General features: G+C 41.8%; 1 protein-coding gene across 7 annotated transcripts in view; it reads right to left on the bottom strand.

Annotated features, from left to right (window-relative positions):
* The window catches only part of Grik1 (glutamate ionotropic receptor kainate type subunit 1), a 391370-nt gene that overhangs the window by 124697 nt on the left and 247935 nt on the right, over positions 1-18738 (bottom strand). For all 7 annotated transcript variants that reach the window (XM_087899389.1, XM_087899394.1, XM_087899401.1 and 4 more), the window contains exon 4: positions 3453-3634. In XM_087899389.1, coding sequence (XP_087755515.1) covers positions 3453-3634 — 182 coding nt within the window. The remainder of the gene's footprint in view (positions 1-3452; positions 3635-18738) is intronic.

Raw genomic sequence — 18738 nt, 5'->3', positions numbered from 1 at the left:
CTTTAGATGCCTGAATTATCCACTCCCTGAGAGAACTCCTTAGACAGCTATAGTCAAGGTACATGTCTTGCTTTTTATAGGTCAATGCCCAAAGTTAATGGAGTCACTTAAAGAGAATCACACAGAGGGCTTGGGTTTATTTTAAGATGAATAGTAAACTCTGAGTATTCAATACAATAGGCTCTAGCTGTTCAGTGCATTTCTACAAGGCCAGCTTAGGTCCTCTGCAGTCAACTCAAAAGGAGTAAAACTGTGTATGCAAAACTGTGTTTGCATACATACAGTGGAACATTTGTGACAGGTTCTTTCCTCAAAACTACTTGCTTGTCATTAATTAGACTTGTTATCCCCAAGGCTAAGGGGTCATTGTGTAAGAGGAAACAAAATGTTTGTGGAGCCAGAGGGAGCAGAATTCTCCATTGCGCCAGTATTTTTCAGATACGACAATGTATAAACTAATAGTGGCTGAGCATACATGCAAAAAGTTGCACAAGATCAAGCTAGCCAAAAGTCACAGCATGGATGGGAAGGACCTAATGAAGTTACATCCCTGCTATTGGCAATTGATGGCTTCTGGGGAAGGGAGATCCAGGTTTCTTCAGTGATGTGTGCCCTGAGAGGTTACCCATGCTCCTGGAGAGGGTACCATTCCGCTGCTCATATAGGCAGCAGGAAGTCAACTCATTGGGTCTTAGAAAAAAACGTTGGCTGTGGGTCTTTGCATCTGCTCCCATTAGTTACTGGATGAAGCCTCTCTGAAGTCGATTATGCTAGGCTCCGGTCTCTGAGTACAGTAGAGAATCATTAGAAATCATTTCTTTGACTTTTCTCCCCCAATGTGTTTGGTTCTATCCTAGGTCTCTGGGCTATGGCCAGCCTGGTTCCTGGACCTCCAGGCTGTATCAGGCATGGATCTCAAGCTGGATCCGTCATTGGTTGGCCATTCCCACAAGTTCTGTGACACCTTTACCCCGGCACATCTTGCAGGCAGGACAAATTGTAGGTCGAAGGTTTTATGACTGTGTTGGTGTCTCAGTCTCTCCACTGAAAGCCATGTCTGGTTACTAAATATGGCTGGAGCAGACTCCATATCCCAATTACTAGGAGTTTTAATTAAGGTCATCCAAGTATATTCCTGGGACTTTCTCTTACACTAGAGTTCCACCTCACCCTGAAATGTGAGGAATCCAATGGAAAAAGGGGAAGAAGAGTTGTAGGAGCCAGAAATGTCAAGGACAACACAAGAAAACCTACAGAATCAACTAACTAGGACTCACAGAGTCTCACAGAGAATGAAGTGACAAACATGGACCTTATTTGTGTCTGAGCTGGTTTACTGCATACTTTATGCTTGTGTAGCTTGGTGTTCTTGTAGGACTCCTAATAATGGGTGTGGGGGTATCTCTGAATCATTTGCCTCCACTTGGGACCCATTTCCTCCTACTGGGTTGCCTCATGCAGCCTTAATATGTGTTGTATCTTGTTAGGCTCTGATCAGTCAATATCTCTGGGAGGCCTGCCCTTTTAGAAAGGAAAAATGGGGAGGAAAGAATCTGGGGGAAGGGATGGTTGGTGAGGGAGGGACTGGGAGGAAAAAAGGGAGGGAAATCTGTGGTCAGGATATATGACAGAAGAATAAATTTGAAAACAGTATCTGAGTAGTTTCTTACAACTTCCATCAAACTTCCCTGGTAATCTTAGCACTAAAATGATCAGGAAAGGTAAACACAGTTTGCAAACCTAAGATGAAGATGGAAGAAGCTTTGGCACCAATGGCTAGAACAAAGGAGAGACAATCCTTCTTCCCACTCCCACTCCCAGACCTCCATCACTACCAGACAGCTTTTCTGAAGTGCTTCCCTTATAGGTTTGATTTTTATTTCGACTGTTTTTGAAAGATATAATCCACAAACCACTAGAAATATTACTCCTAAGAAAGCATCATTATGTTTATATTTATTAATAAAGAAGGAAAAGTCTCACAGCCAGGACCCAGGACAGTCTTCTCTTGCTTATCTCAGGCCTGTTTTTTGATGTAGCTCCTTGTGTGAGTCAGTACACATACATCTCATTAGAAAGTCATTCTCTTTAAGGTAACCTGTCTCCACTATCTGCCATAAGAGCCTCCTGGGAAAGGCTTGCTTCCTTGCATTTTGAGAGTTACACGTAAAATCTAGGTGATTTTTTTTTTCAGGTTCTGATCTACACCTCATTGTGTACTTTAATCAGCTTAGTAAGCTATGTAAATGGAGCCTTAAGATAAGGCTGTTCACAGACAAATGGTTGGCCTTTCTTAGTATGTCCTTCTGGTGCAATCACAGCTCTCATTTTTAACTCAGTGTCTGTAGAAGTGCTCCACAAGTATGGTCATAGAGCCATGGAGCCCCAGGATACATGGACTGCACCATATGACAACACCCTAGTGGTTCAAGAATCACAATGTTTGTTTATTGGGAGCTGCTGATGCACTTATGAAATTGCCATCCCTAACAACCTCTGGTGTTTCTAACCATAGTGCACAATTTATATAGTGTGCATTATTTTAAAATATTGATAAGGACATTGGCTATGTGACAAATCTACTTAATGTAAAAGCTACATATGTTGTTTTGTTTTTTTTTTCTAATGTTCCTTCAGATTTTCTTTGATCCTTTTTTCTGATCATGTTTGGAAGTTCTGGCTAGTATTTCTAGATGCACATATATACTTTCTAAATGTAGTTCTGGCCCAAATCTACAATCTTTAGTATAGTACTCTAGTGCCCAAAGTATGACAACCCCAACGCATACAGCTGTTGCCACAAGTTCCTGGGAACTAGAATCACTCTGCAGGGAGGACTAGGAATTAGTGTTTTACCTTTTAAAGATTCTGGATTTTCTTTTTTGGGTGTTAGACCAAAGTCTTCAACAACTCAATTATCACTGTTTTATTATTATAAGCATGACTGACACCTTTCACCTGTGAAAAAAATTTTAATTGCCTGTTTCCATTCACATCCTCGCTGCCCATAGCGAGAGAAGTTATCTTTTGAGGCTGAGATTGCTCCACCCTTTTCTATTGTGCTTGCAATTCTGCAGCATAGGCCACAGAAGCCTTGCCAAGTAAGTCAGGCATTGCACAAATAAGATGTGCCCTGATCTTCTCAGAAGGTGTAAAGAACACAGATATTTGCATCACCTAGAGAATTTACCTTCTCTTCCCATCTACTGGCAGGGTACACTTAACACACAGCACATACAGAGTAAGTAATACACACACATCACAGCTGGATCTGAACTAACCATACCCTTGGCTCCTTAAAAGGGGTCTGAAAATTAGTCTTTGTCTCATCCTATGCCACGTGGCTATACCAAGCTGCACCAAGTGTAAAGCAAAACCAAATGCCATCTTTTTTTTTATTTAAAGACAAAACCTATTTCTCCCATCTTTTGCCCCCTCCACAGACCTCTCACCTGCTTAAGGATTTCAGCAGCCGTCTCGTGTGAACAATCAAATATCACATAAAACTCTTTGCCTTTCTTCATCTCCTTGAGCAGAGGTTTGGCATCTTTATTCCCAGAGGGCAGCTGGCGGATTTTGATTTTAATGTTGTATCTGGAGGGAGCTTTGATGAGCTCTTGCAGGCGAATTAGACCTGGAAAATAGCATCCAATCATGCGCCAGAGACGGATCTGTGTTGTTTATTGCCATTTACAGTCAAGGCAAAACATTCCCAAAATGTATCAAGCGGCCACCAACCTAAAGGTTACACTATTGACTTCCTATTTGTCATCGCTCCTTGTCTGGTAGATTGCACTGATATTTTCCATTTGTGGGGCTGTGGCTTGGAAGCACAATTTTCCCAAGTGCATTTTGAATTTATTTAGCATGCAATTGTCCTTTTAGCCTCTCAGCCAACACTCCAAGTCTTTAATATATCAAGTCTGTGACTATGCAATTTCAACAAACAAAAGTTTGCTCGAAGTTTCTAGAAGTGCTCAACGAAACAACACCTGTTACCATTTTTAGAACGTATTTTCAAAAATCTTTTCTTATGAATATATGTGTGAGTGTGCATGCATATGCATGTGTATGTACCTGGACCAGAGGCCAGAAGAGGGCATCAGATTCTCTGGATCTAGAATAACTGCAAGTTGTGGGCTGACTGATATGAATGCTGGGAGCTGAATTCTGGTCCTCTGCAAGAGCAGGGGGCACTCTTAAGTGACGAGCCATCTTTCCAGTCCGAACTCCTGGTATCTTTTAAAAACTCAATGAGTACAAGGATTTCTTGGGGTTGCTAACTAATGAAAACTGATCATCTAATATTTATTTGTAATATGTCGTTTATCAGCTAATTAGTCAGCTTGCTTTGTGTAATCTTATAGTCAGACTATTTATTAATGGCTCATTATAACTCTTGCTATTACATTAGGATGATGTGTTGGTTAAGTCCTTTTTTGATGAAAACGTACTATAAGATTTGAGGTGAGTAGAATGGTGAAAGCAGAAATGTCATTTAAAATAAATCTGCTGGTAGTTGTAGCAAAGTGTACGCAGCGGTCTAAATTGATGGAATATTTGCTTTGTCACAGTTCTGGATTCACCTGAATTGCACTTTTCCCTAATGGAAGTCCATTGCTAGGCAAGGTGTATAGCTGTGGAAAAGCTCCATCTCAGGTTCCTGTTGTTAACTGGTGTTTGCTAGACTGCACGATGCTTCCCCCCTCCTCTCTCAAGGACTCCAATCACATTGGGAAACCTACTTTAAAAGAAAGTCTGCAGTTCAGTGCCTTTGGGATTTGTTAGCTAGAAGTAATCAACAGAGAATATTAAACTTTATGAGTGTTCAGATGGAAATTGTATGGAAATTGTGCTGTGCCTGGTTCAGGGCGACACATGGTTTCCAGCCCCTTCCAGACGTGAGACCTTTGCTTCTTTCTCTGTTATTTTTTATTGCTCTCCCTTAGTGGTCCCGTTTGTTTCAGCTTCCATTGGAAAGGCTTCTCCAGCACAGGAGACAGGTTTGATTCTGTAGTGTGGACAGTTTTTCCAGACATCATTTTTAGAGTTAAACTGAGTAGAGACAAGGGATACTGTTGCAGAACCATGTTAAGCGTTAGCATATTTTCCACCCACCCCTTTCTTCTTTTCATAAAAATCAAAATTAGAACAGAAGACTTCTTGGGCTCTCACTCCTTTTCAAATCAGTCAAGAACTAAAACTGAAACACTCCTTTTTAAAGAACCTACTAACTTTTTTTTTTTTTCCTGAACCACCACCAAGTGCTAAGAATGATGTTGGGGGTGGAATGGAGAGTGTGTGTGTGTGTGTGTGTGTGTGTGTGTGTGTGTGTGTGTGTGTTATTTCTTTTATTAGTTAAACCTCATAATAGCACTATGAAGCAATTTATCATGTTTATTATTTCAAATTCAGAAACCAAGGCCCAGAGCAATTAAATGACTTACTTGGGGCTATAGGGATAGCTAGGAGGAAACATAGATTAAGATTATTTGTGAGTCTAATGCTCTATCTTTCAGTGTCCCCATCCTGCCTCACAGGCCATTGGTCCTGAGGGAGCACGGAAGCTTCAAATGGTTTGATGAGAAGGAAAAACAGAACCAGAGACAGATTTTCCTCTTTTCCTTTGTTCAGGCTTTATGTTCTGCTATCACATTTTTTTTTCATTTTTAGCTTGAGCATGACCACCTAGGAGAGCTCAATGTATCCTCTAGACAAAACAGAGAAAACATTTTAAAAGTACATTTCATAGGCTGCAAAGAGCTGCCCCTTTTTCTTTGTTGAATAGAATGTCAACCTTGAAGCACATCTTCCTAGCCAGGACCCTGTTGGCATTTAAAGTTGACAGACTCCAGTTCCCAATTCATTCATTCACACTCAAAAGGACGTGTTTCCTCGGTGCTCATGAGCTCCTAAGCCTGTGCTGAACTCTGCAAGGCCTTTAAAGCTCGGAAGAGATACTTTTCATACTGGAAAGTATCCCAGTGTGGGTGGAGTATCATTTGCCACTTAATTCAGACATAGAAAGCTAGCTGGGCCTACTCTAGGCTAGAGTAACTGGAGGTGACAGCCATATAGCAGGTTCAGGGCTTAAAGTCAAGTCTGCCTCCTGATTCTCAAGTAGGGTTCTTTCTGCTTAATCAGTGACCCTCCCCAGTTTTTATATATTAGAACAACTGATTGAATGAATGGTTCAACTATCCGAGTTACTAGGCCAGCAAATAGAAAAAGCAAAATCTATACCAGAATAAGTGCATCAGACCTTCTCTTGGCATGCTGTGACCAACCACTTTCATAATAGTTTCAGCAAAGAAAGATTTTCATGCCAAGAGAGGAAGAAGAGCATAAGTTAATACAGAAGGTCAGTTTCTAATTGGCATAATTTTCTCTTTATAGAATCTTATCACTGAGCTTGTAAATGAGAAGACACTTTCCTCGATGTGTAGGTAAATTGGCTTTGGGTAAGGAAGGCTCTGCAGCCTGAAAGGTTATAGACCCAAGGTGTGAGAAGGGCAGTGACTTTACACCCGTCTCCTGAAGCAATAGCTGCCTTCATGGCAAATGATGTCAATTTTACAACTTAGAAGGTTTTCTGCCTTCACAGGAGAGCACATTCACTGAAAGCTTTCCTTTGTATTTGCAATTTGTGGTAAACAATCAAGCATTTCATGTTTCATGGTAATGACTAGTTAAAAGTTATTTGTTAAAAAGATAATGACTTTAGAAAAAGGAAATGGATTTAAGAGCAGTCCCAGCTTTCTGACATCCTCATTTGGATTCCTGCCCTGATCAGGTGATCCAACCCTGATAAGACTTCTCTTACAAGCAATACCAATGCTACTTGCTAACTAGGAATTTGGTGGTTTGTCTAGGTGAAATGAAGATCAGGAATGGACCAGACAGACCCAAATGAGTGACTTCTGTGGGATAATTCTTTTATACATGGTAAAGATTTGTCATTCATATTGGTTTAATAAAATGCTGATTGACCAGTAGACAGGCAAGAAGTATTTGCCAGCATCCAGGTAGGGTGTCCAGACTAAGAGAATTCTAGGAAGAGAAAAAGCAGAGACACGGTTGCCAGGCAAATGCATAGGAAGCAAAAGATAATGCCTTACTGAGAAATGGCATCAAGTCATGTGACTAAACACAGATAAAAATACTGTGTTAATTTAAGATGTAAGAGCTAGTTAGTAATAATCCTGACTAACAGGCCAAACAGTTTATAACTAATATAAGCCTCTGTATATTTATTTGGGACTGAATGGTTGCAGGACCAGGTAGGACAGAAACCCCAGTCTACAAGTAATATTATACAAAATTGATCTTATCTTGACTCTCTTTGACTATCAATGTCAATCAATGAGAGAGGAAGGTTATGGGCCAAAGGAAAAAAAAAAGAGATGCCACAATGAAATCCAATGAATGCTGCTGGGGCAATTAGGGAAAAGAGGAATGATGTTTGCAAGACAGTTTTGTATTATTGCTAAACTTCCTACATTTGATGGATTGCTTGCTATGTGGCTGTGGTGAAGAAAGTTGGTTTCTAAAGTAGGCACAACAATGTATTAGTGAGCAAAAAAGTCAAAATATCTACAACTTAATTTCCAGTGGTTCTATAGATCTCATAGCTATTGGTACTCATACTTTTTTCATGGTTCTAAAAATTGAACCCAGAGTTTTGATCGTTAAACATTGAAAATTTGAGACAAAGTGTAGTATGCTGTATAGCCAGAGGATGCCTTGGGACTTCGGGTCTTCCTGCTGCAGCCTGTCAAGTGAGGCTTATGGGGGTGTGGATTGTAAGAGGAGGGCCCACTTCAGCAGCATGTCTTACTCTGGTGGCAGAACCATGGTGCCCTCTCTCCTTTCTTCCTCCCAGGATTCAGTTCTGTCTTCCACGACTACCTAAGTTCTGCCCTATCAACAGGCCAAAGCAGTTTCTTTATTCATTAACCAATGAAAGCAACACATTGACAGAAGGGCCTCCCACACCACCATGCCTCACTTGTAGTTATTCTTATGTTGAAAGAATGAGAGAGAAGATTAAAATGAATTTGTTATTAGAGATAGCTACTGTGTCTGGATGAAACCATGGGGGCACAAGTTTATTGTACACCTCTTCAAACTTTTCTCTAAGTTCAAAGCCAAAACTCATGGCTATGCAGTAATATCATGAGTGTCCCCTCTGATTCCCACTCCCAGGTATACAATTAGGAACTTAAAGTTGAAAGTGATTTAGAGCAAATTCAGGTTGTTTCACATGAATGTGAGCTAGGCTGCACATAGAGATAACATTTAAAAAGTGTCTTCGTGGCCAATTCTAATCATTTTGGTTGTCTCCTCTGTGTATTCAAATATGACACAGAAAAACATGCTGATCTGCTTATGTATTGAGGAGCTGCGGCATGGGGCAGAGCATATGGAAGAGGAACAAAATCCCCTTCCATTTGCAGTGGGTGTGTAAAAACGCTATGTGTCTTCTTCAGTAATAACAAGCCTCGCTATTTGCACTGCCTCTCTTTCCCAGCATGCTGCTTGCCTCCTAAATGCTCACTAAACCTAGAATAGTCTTTGGAAGTGTTCAGGTGCCAGAGCTATTTCATGGAGAGGAGAGTGAGGCACAGAGAGGTTAATTGTCTAGATCAGCCCTGAGAATGAGGCACAGGCACCAGGAATTGAAAGGGACTTTGAAGGTCAAAGTCTTACTTGATGCGGGAATCCCCTCCCATGGCTGCTGAACACCTCTCCGTGTGAGAGGCTCTCTCCTGCACACCACAGTCCAATCTACTCCTGGGTAGATTTCGTTCTATTTAATGAGTCTCAGTTCAAAAGGAAAGTGACTCAGTTTTCTTGAGTCTTAATCCAATTCCCTGTTCATTACACCGTACAAGTGGGTTTGAAGCTGTAAAAATGAGTGTAATAAACCATTGGGACCTGAAGATCAGATCACACATTTTAAATGTTAATTTCTTCTGCATTTGAACTCAGAAACATGCAAAATGGCATTTCACAAATGTGTGGGTATATTAATATACCAACATCTAATAGGATTCTTAAGGGCATCTATGTATAAATTGGGAATCTTCCAGAGGGAAGGAAAAATCTGGGCTGAGAAATGGAAATGAGAGACACAAATTACCTGGGTAAGTGTGGCCTGTTTTAGTGCAGAGCTTCAGAATATGATGTTTCAAAATTACAACGACAACCAAAAGGTAAGTTGACGGCAATCGTAAGGAAAAATTGCGTCTCTTGATCACAAAGGAACTCATGGAGGAACCCAACCCAAATACTTTAGATTAACTATATTGCAATAAAATCCAGCAATATATTTTGGGCCTGAATTCTGGATAATATCTATGGTAGCTAAAAGCAATGTCCCTTGCATACGATATCTCAAGGCTGACTTCCTGAGTAGAATTCTGAACTTTGGAGATTTCTGGACAGGGGACTGGGATTGGATACACGGCAAGTTTAAACAAGTGGAGGAAGGAAAAACAGAAAAGAACTGTGAATTTTTGCCTTGTTAGGATCCGACAGCAAGGACTTTTTAGCCTGTACTGAGGGGACCTGAGCAGCATTGCCATCTCTAACAGCACAGTGGGCTAAGCTGTGCACAATGACAGTAAAGGTTCACTGTCCTTCGTGTGATACTGACTGTGAGCGGAAACCCCTTCATTTCTGCTGCTATCCTGGGGGTAAATGCAAGGTAATCCACCAGACATTCAGAAGCTTAAGTCATTCTTGCAGGTCCCTGGGAGTTTGCCTTGCACCAAGTTCTACCTGACATTAAATGCTCCCCTTTGCAGTCATCTCGTTCAGTACCCCCCCATCTACCCACAATGCAATACTTTGTGTTCCCATACCCACCCATCTCCAGCCCACTCCCGAGATCTCTTTTATTTCCCCTTCCCAGGGAGATCTATATGACACCCCTCCCCGGGCCCTCCTTGTCACCTAGCCTTGCTGGATCTGTGGATTGTAGCATTGTTATCCTTCACTTTACAGCTAATATCCACTTATAAGTAAGTGCATACAATGCTTGTCATTTTGAGTTTGGGTTACCTTAATCTGGATGGTTATTTTTTTTCTAGTTCCAGCCATCTGCCTTCAAATTCATGATGTTATTTTTTTAACAGCTGAGTAGTACTCCATTGTGTAAATGTACCACATTTTCTTTATCCATTCTTCAGTTGAGGGGCATCTAGGTTGTTTCCAGAGTGTGGCTATTATAAATAAATCTGCTGTGAACATAGTTGAGCAAGTGTCCTTGTCCTTGATTGAGCCACACAACCTTTGGCCTACAGTCTTTCCTGCATATGGAATGTCCTGGGTAAAGGTGTGCAGAGATTGTGGAAGTGGCCAACCATTGACAGGTCCAGGCTGAGACTGAAACCATGAGAGTGAGCCGACCCCTGATATTGCCTGGAGTGCCAGGACCCAGAGGCTGGGTGGCCCAGAAATCTCGGATAGAGCCAAATATCATTGGAGAAAAAAATGTGTCAATGTAGTGATGCCTAGTGATATTCTGCTATATTTGTAGACTGGTGACTACCCCAATAGTCATCAGAGAACCTTCATCTGGTTACTGATGGAAACAGATCTAGAAAATCACTGCCAAGCATTAGACCCAGCTAGGGGAATTTTGCTGAAGAGAGGGAGGAAGGATTGCAGGAGCTAGAGGGGTCAAAGACAGAAACCCCACAGAAACAACTGACCTGTGCTCATAGGAACTCACAGAGCCTGAACTGACAGCCAGAGAGCCTGCATGGGACTGATCTAGGACCTTTGTACATATCTGACAGTCACATAGCTTGGTCTTCTTGTGGGACTCCTAACAGTGGGAACAGGGGCTGCTCCTAAGTCTTTAGCTGATTTTTGGGAGCCGAATCCTCATGCTGGGTTGCCCAGCCTTTATACAAGTGGAGGTGCTTAGTGCTATCCTAACTTGAAATGCCATGTTTTGTTGATGCCCATGGGAAGCCTGCCCCTTTCTGAACAGAAACAGAATAGGAGTAGATGGTGGTAGGGTGGGAGGAAAGGAGGGACAGGAAACCACAGTTGTGATTCAAAATAAAGAAATTTAATTGAAAAACCCCCAAACCATTCATTATTTGAATACAGTCCTCCGAGCAGGTATTTCACCTGTTTACATGATGGTTGGGGCCTTAAATCATTTTACTAGGATATCCAAGGGAGCATGACATGTTGGCATTCAAGAACCCAGGTGTTATTTCTGTGTTTGTTTCTCCATAGATTCTCTTAGGATTTATTTCTTTCAGTCACTGACATTTCTTTGTATGTTAATCTCATTTCAAATTCATCCTTGCTGAATGTACATGCACACAATGGAATTTGATTCAGGCACAGATAATAATGAAACTCTGAAATTTGCAGAAAGAAGAAAGGGATGGGGAAATATAGTAAGTGAAATGACCCAGACTCAGAGAGAGAAATCCTCTATATTCTGTCTCATATGCAGAACCTAGGTCCTAGCTTTTGTGTGGGTGTATTCGTGTGGGAATGAGTACAGGGGGAGTTCAATAAACCGGAGAGAAACTGCGAAAAGGGGAGAAGAGGGTTTGGAGGACAGTGGAGAAGGTTATAGAGTACACAGGCTGTGAGGATGGGTTAAATGCAGCAGCAGACAGTAGTGCTTGCCTTGCGAGATTGACTCACGCGCGTGCCTGCGCGCGCACGCGCGCGCGCGCACACACACACACAGAGAGAGAGAGAGAGAGAGAGAGAGAGAGAGAGAGAGAGAGAAAGAGAGAAACTGATTCTGGGTGTGGCATGGGATTTTAAAATTCCAAAGTCCACTTCCAATGACACATATCCTTCAATAAGGCCACACCTCCTTATCAGTCCCAGTAGTTCATCAAGGACTAAGCATTTAATTAGATATTGATTTTAAAATAAAATCACATAAATCATCCTTTCTCTACAACTTTGTCTATGTGTGGTGTAAGGACTAGTAACTATTGCAGACCGCTGGTTAGGCATCTCATGCAGCTGTGATGGATTCCAGAAATGACTTAAGGAAATCATACACTAACAAGTCAAGGACTAAGCGGTAACACAACACCTCTTAGAAACCATGTGCCACGAATCTGGGACTGAGTTTTCTGTCAGGCACTCATTGCCTTGTGCATTCTGCTTTCTATTCACATTTGCATCCAAAGTGCAGACTACTCTCCTGAAATCCAGACCCCTCTAATCACAACTCCGCTTGATATTTATGTGTGCCTAAAGATCAAATTTGGCACATTCATGGCTGAACACTTGATATCTGTGACGGTCAGTTTTCAATGACAGCATGCCACAACCTAAAATCACTTGGCAAGAGAGTCCCAGTTGAGGAAGCATCTAAAGAGTATGGCTTGTGGCATGTCTTTGGGGGATTGTCTCGATTGTTAGTTGAAGTGGGAAGACCCAGCTGTGGTGATATTTTGTTTGTTCTGTAACAAATAAAGCTTGCCTGAATATCAGAGGGCAGAGCTAGCCACACTAGTTAGCCACAGAGGCCAGCGAGTGGTGGCACAGAACTTTAATCCCAGTACTCAAGAGACAGAAGCAGAGTGATCTCTTTGAGTTCAAGGCCACCCTGGCTACAAGAGATCGAATCAGTCTTAAAGCAAGACAGAGCCAGGTGGTGATGGATTACACCTTTGATCCCAACACTACGGATGTAGAAACAGGAGTGATATGACTGGGCAGAGAGAGAAATATAAGGCAAGAGGAGACAGGAACTCAGAGCAGTCAGTCTGAGAGTTCTTAGGGTCAGGATCGCCATTCGATCTGAGGATTCGGTAGAGGTAAGAACTAGTGGCTGCCTGCTCTGCTTCTCTGATCTTTCAGCATTAATCCCTATATCTGACTCCAGGTTTTTATTGTTAAGATCAATTAGAATGTGTGCCACACACAGCCTGCTTGGGATAGGTCCTGAAATGTGTAAGAGCGAAGGAGGCAGGCAAGGTGCATGAGTTTGTTTCTCTCTGCTCTTGACTATGGTGGCGACCAGCCGCTTGAGTTCCTGCCTTGACCGATTGTTATGAACTGTAACCTGGAACTATAAGCTAATTAACCTTTGCCTTCTCTAAGTTGCTTTTAGTCAGAAAATTCAACCACAGCAACAGACAGGAATGTAGGACAATATCCATCTGGCTTCCTACAGGTTAGCGGGACCCCAAATCATTTGTCGTCTGAGATGATGGCAACTCTATCCATTGGCTTGTGTTAAAGATGAAAAGATTATCTTTTATTCACCTCCCTGTCTTCAGACCTCTACTGTCTCAAGATATTATTATCATTATGGTTTTCTTTTAACCCACAGCTGTGAGAAGTTCTAGGCTGCTTTGCCTTTGCCACAGCATTAATAGTTCCTAAGACAGAACATAGATTTTCTGTTCTTACCTACTATTTAAAAATAAACTTGCCATATGGCATTTGTCTCATGTCAAAGGAAGGCAATATGTTTTCCTTGATATATGACTTAACTGGAATGCCAGCAAAACTGCTTCTTAAGGAGATATGGGACTCTACCCCTTTCCTGTTATATCAGTCCATTGAGGGAAGCGTCTGCAACCCGAAGTGCCTGGAGTTTCTCAGATAACTGAGTTCAATGCATCAGAGTCTGTGCCACACAGTAATGAAGGTAGTGATGGGTACATAGGACAGCTTTAAAATGTTGTCAAAGCAGGAGAAAATGACTTGTGCATGCTGGGAATATCCACGATGCTGCTTCCACAGCTTTCTGGAGAATTCCTTGCTGTTTGATCCATCATTAAAACACATCCCATACTACAATGCAAATGGCAGCAAGAAAAAAAGGGGCATACAGGAAAGGCTTGCAAATGGGGGGCACATTCAGACGCTTAGATGGGTAAGCTCGTTCAGCCTCTAAAATGTTTCCAGTGCTGTGGTGTGGGAGAATTGTCTGTATTCTGTCAATCATATTTTAATAAAACGCTGATTGGTCAGGCAGGCAGTATAAGCGGGAAAGCCAGACAGGACGGAGGGGTGGAGTAAAGAGACTGGGAGTCTTCTGGGAAAACAGGAAGCTCCCTCAGCCACTCCTGTGCAGACCACTGAAGAGGCAGCATGTAACTTGCCCAGCTGAGAAAGGTACGGAGCCATTATGGCCAACATAGATGAGAATAATGGGTTAATATAAGTTATAAGAGTTAACAAGAAGCCTGACCTAATGGGCCAATCAGCTTTATAACTTATAGAGATCTCCATGTGATTTTCCTTGGGACTTGCTGGCTTGTTGGGGTACTGGGTGGGATAGAAACTCCAATAAGCCGGCCCTCATGCTAAAGTGCTGATGCTCTCTTACTCCAATGCTAGTGTCTACATTTCCTGTCTTGGTTCCTATAGAAGTAATCTGGCAGGTTGCTATGATGACTGTCAGTCCTCTAGAGTGCCTTATCGATACAACAGCCAGAATAATCTGTTAATACAATGTCGATTTGATCCTGTCCAGTACACTCTTCAATGATTTTTCATTTCACACAGAGCACAAACTCTTCCAGGGGTCTCCAGTGCCCCCACAACATCCATCAATCCCTTTCCCCTGACCTCTTCCACCACTAATTGTAACATGAGGGGGGATGGCTTGTTTGTGTTTTTCTGTCCCACCCAGTTGTTTAGTCCCAAAGTAAAATCAAACACACAGAAGATCTCTATAAGTTATAATGCTGATTGGCCCATTAGGTCTGGTTACTTATTAGCTGACGTTCACATCTTGATTATTTTTTTAATTAATTTTTCTGATCTATTTTAGCCATGTGGCTCAGTACCTTTTCCAGCTGGCAGATTACATCCTGCTGCTTCGGTGATCTGGGCAGGAGTGGGAAGAATCAACTTCCTCCTTCCCAGAATTCTCCTGCTCTCCTTGCATCATTTCCTCTTCCTGTCTGGTTTTCCCACCTACACCTCCTGCCTGGCCAATCAGCGTTTATTTAAAACATGATTGACAGAATACAGACAATTCTCCCGCACCAACTAATGTCATTTAAGTCAACTTCAGGCATACTGCTTTTCTCACTAGCTCCATAATGTACCAGACACAGTTTCACAAGCACCAGCAGCTACTTTTGCCTGGAACCCTCTAGTACCACATGACTCACCTCACCAGCTCCAACTTTGGCTCAAACCTCGCTTTTGACATGTGATATGATCCCAAAGACTGACAATTGCACTCTGACTTCCAGGTTTTTCCCTACTATGCTATTTTCTATTTCTCCCATATTGTTTATCATATGTAAATGCATCATATATCATATTTTATATATATACATATATATGTATACATACATACATATACTCTAGGAGGGTGGAATCAAGATGGCATGGTGTAACATGAGTTGGAGTTCTACAGGAAGCAATCTATGCAGCATTGGAATATAAATCATGTCTTACATGGGGTACTGCAGAAATCCAGAGTAGGTCCCTTCTGTGACAAAAAGTCCTACTGTCTGAGGCCAGTGAAGAAGCCCTTTCAAAAGCAAGGAATGCTCACCCTAAAGTTCTATTGGTTGGTTGGAAGCTCATGCTTTCAATTATGCCAAAGCTGCTCCCCTTGACCCTCTTAAGAGTTAGTCAAAGCCTCATTGCATTGCCCTGCTTTTCAGTATGCAGACAGCAAAAGTGGCCACCTTTCGCTCAGACCCATCTCTTTTCTGTTGCATCTGAAACATTTAGATATTGAAATCTCACTCACATATCCTGAACTTGAGCATTCTTCATAACCACATAAGTACAACCAAGCAAGGGCCAGGGCAATCATGAATTTAGAGAGGAAGGTCTAGACACAAGGTAAAGCAAGAACTAGGGAAAGCTTGTGCTAAAGCTCCTTCTTCTGTTGCTGGAAGGTATTTGGAATAGGGCCCAGATAGCGTGCTTAGAGAAGTCTAAAATAATGGCCCAAGATACTCTAATCATATATTTCATTACTTTAGTAAATGGGAGACTTTTATTTTATTTGTGTGTAGCTAGATTGTGTGTGTGTGTGTGTGTGTGTGTGTTTGCATGTGTGAGTACACATATTGAGTGTTATATGTGCTTAATGAATGTGTGTGGGGGGGGCACATGAGCTCATGCGCACACACTAAAACTAGAGGAAGATGCCAGGTGTCCTGACATCTTTACCACTCTCCATCTTATGCTCTTGAGGCAGGACTCTCATTGAAGCTGGAACAAGATGGTGGCCAGCACCCTCACGTCATCCTTCTGTCTCTGCTCTCTCCACACTGTGCTGGGGTTAAGGCACCTGTGTTGCCATACTTGGCTTTTTATGAGGTGCTTGGACCTGAGTTCTTCAGGATTGCATAGCAAATGCTTTTACCCATTCAAGCATCTCTCTAGCTCCTATGTATGGAAGGTTTTTAATAATGGGTTCATCACTGAGATGTTATTGAAGGGTTATTTCATCCCAGGGCCTTCTCCCCAGTTGTTCCTTCTAACTGAGATTTAGAATTCTCTCTCCAGGTATCTGCATGGCTTGGTCCTTATACTTTTTCGGGTTTTTCTTAGATGTTTATTAATAAGTACTTCCCAGACATGCCTACATATTTACAAACTTCCTTCCTTCCCAGTCCCTCAAACATTATTAGCTTCTTTCCCTTTCTTCAAGACATTGACTGCTATTTATATGCTAAATATTTACTTTTGTGTTTTGTTTAGAGAAACAGGTTGGGTGAGTCAAAAGGTCAGAGATATTTTTGCTTGTATTGGAACATTTGCTAATAGTAAAGCTAGGAGAGAGAGGAGAGAGAGAGAGAGAGACAGAGAGAGAGAGAGACAGAGAGACAGAGACAGAGAGAGAGAGAGAGAGAGAGAGAGAGAGAGAGATCAGAAAACATCAGAAACTCACCTCCAATGGTTCATCTGGATTTTTATATCTTCAAGCATGTCTTTATTTTGAACATTACTTAAAGAAAGCAGTCACCTTCTTATGACAAAACCAAACAGCTTGTAGCAAACACACTGAGAATAGGAGCAATTTGGAGCTTAGCCACAGGAAGCAGCCATGGGCATCATCCAAAGGGTCATGCATGCTGTGTTGCCTTGCTTAGTTTCCCCAGTATCCCAGAAACTTCACCTGCTCTGTTTGGATATGGATATTAAACCCATTGACTGAGGGGAAATTTAAATATAGAGGAAGGAAATTCAAGCTCTAACATGGTTGTCTTAAGTTAGTCACAAAATAAAAACTAGGCTTTTATGAATGTGGTTTTCCCAATGAAACGTGGTCTAGCGTTTACTTGCCAGTTGTGTAGGTATTTGCCTAATGAAGTGTGATAAAAACACTGTGAAAACCTACCCTCTCTAGCCTGCCAAGTTCATGTTTTTCATAGCCTTGTAAAGAAATCATTCTTAGAATGTTATCAGTTTAAAGGAATCAGCAACTGTTTTAATCGTTAGTGTCTGTTAACAGTGTTGGGGCTCATTGACACAGTATGGCGTATTCTAGTGCCGAGTTCCTTGAGCCAGAAAAGGTGGAAGTCCGAGGAGCAATGACTTTCTACACTCCTATAACCATCCTGTCCTCCAGCTTTCTCTCCTCTCTCCCCTGCCAAAGTCAGTGTAGACCCGGCAACCCTTCTCCAAACTGTCTCTTTCCTTTGTCTATTGAAGAGTCCCAATTGAGAAAGCCGTTTTCCCACCTATACAAACAAACAAATAAAACAAAACAAAAATAAAATAAGAAAACAAAACAACAATGAAATGCAACACAGGGAGCCAAGAAGAACTGGGTGGAAGAACAGGCTTTGCCCTAATCCGTGTTTCTCCATGTTGCATAAAACAGTCATTTTCAGGCTGTGCTGTGCCCCGTTATTATAAAATAGCAGTTCGCTCCTATTTGAGTGCAAATATTGGTAGAGAATGCCTTATACGTTGCTTGTCTGAGTAAACAACCAATAATCCAGTATAAAGCTAGATTTTTTTTCTACAAATGAAACATCACCAACTATGACCTTATCAAATGTAACAAGGAACACATGGAGATATTGTGTACTAAAACCCTCTAAGAATGGTCAGAGCTGGGGTCTTAGAAACCCTAGCAGTCAATGGGGTGTGGAGGTTCCTCACCAAGCTCATACAACAGAGATGTTTAATCCTACAGTGAGTGCAGTGGTAGCCACCAATCTCTCATCAGATCATATGATGCATGTGTGGCAATATTAACAAGTAATAAACCCTCAAATCTCATCCAGGGATTTAGTTTACAGCAAGGCTTTTCTTGAAATAGTCCCCTTGAGCCACCAATTGACTGGACCCAGCCCTGGCTTTTAGAACATCCCTGTGCATGGTTAGGACTCTATGGCTTAGTTCTCTACCATCTAATCACCAGTAATGGGCCTCTTGGCATCCCTATCAGCTCTGTGCCTGTGCACTCAGCGAGGCCTCTTCCAACCTTGCAGCCTTTACACTCCTTCAGTGCCATTTTGTAACATTTATGTGATGGTGAATTATGATCTAAGAGTTATTCTGTGAGTTCAAGGCCAGCCTGGTCTACAAGAGCTAGTTCCAGGACAGGCTCCAAAGCTACACAGAAACCTTATCTCAAAACAAAACAAAACAAAATAAAATGAGTTAAGGTTAGTGATTAAGACTGCAGCAAAAGATTCTGTGACTGCCAATGGCCACGGCCAAGTAAGAGCAGTGATCTTCAGCGTGTGAAAGACAGTATAATTGTTGCAGCTTCTGAATTTATTGTAAAATTGCAAGCAT

This window comes from Myodes glareolus, chromosome 2, assembly GCF_982192425.1.
Source record: "Myodes glareolus chromosome 2, mMyoGla1.1, whole genome shotgun sequence".
NCBI lineage: Eukaryota > Metazoa > Chordata > Mammalia > Rodentia > Cricetidae > Myodes > Myodes glareolus.
Note: the sequence above shows the minus strand (reverse complement) of the source record. Positions and strands in the feature narration are given on the sequence as shown.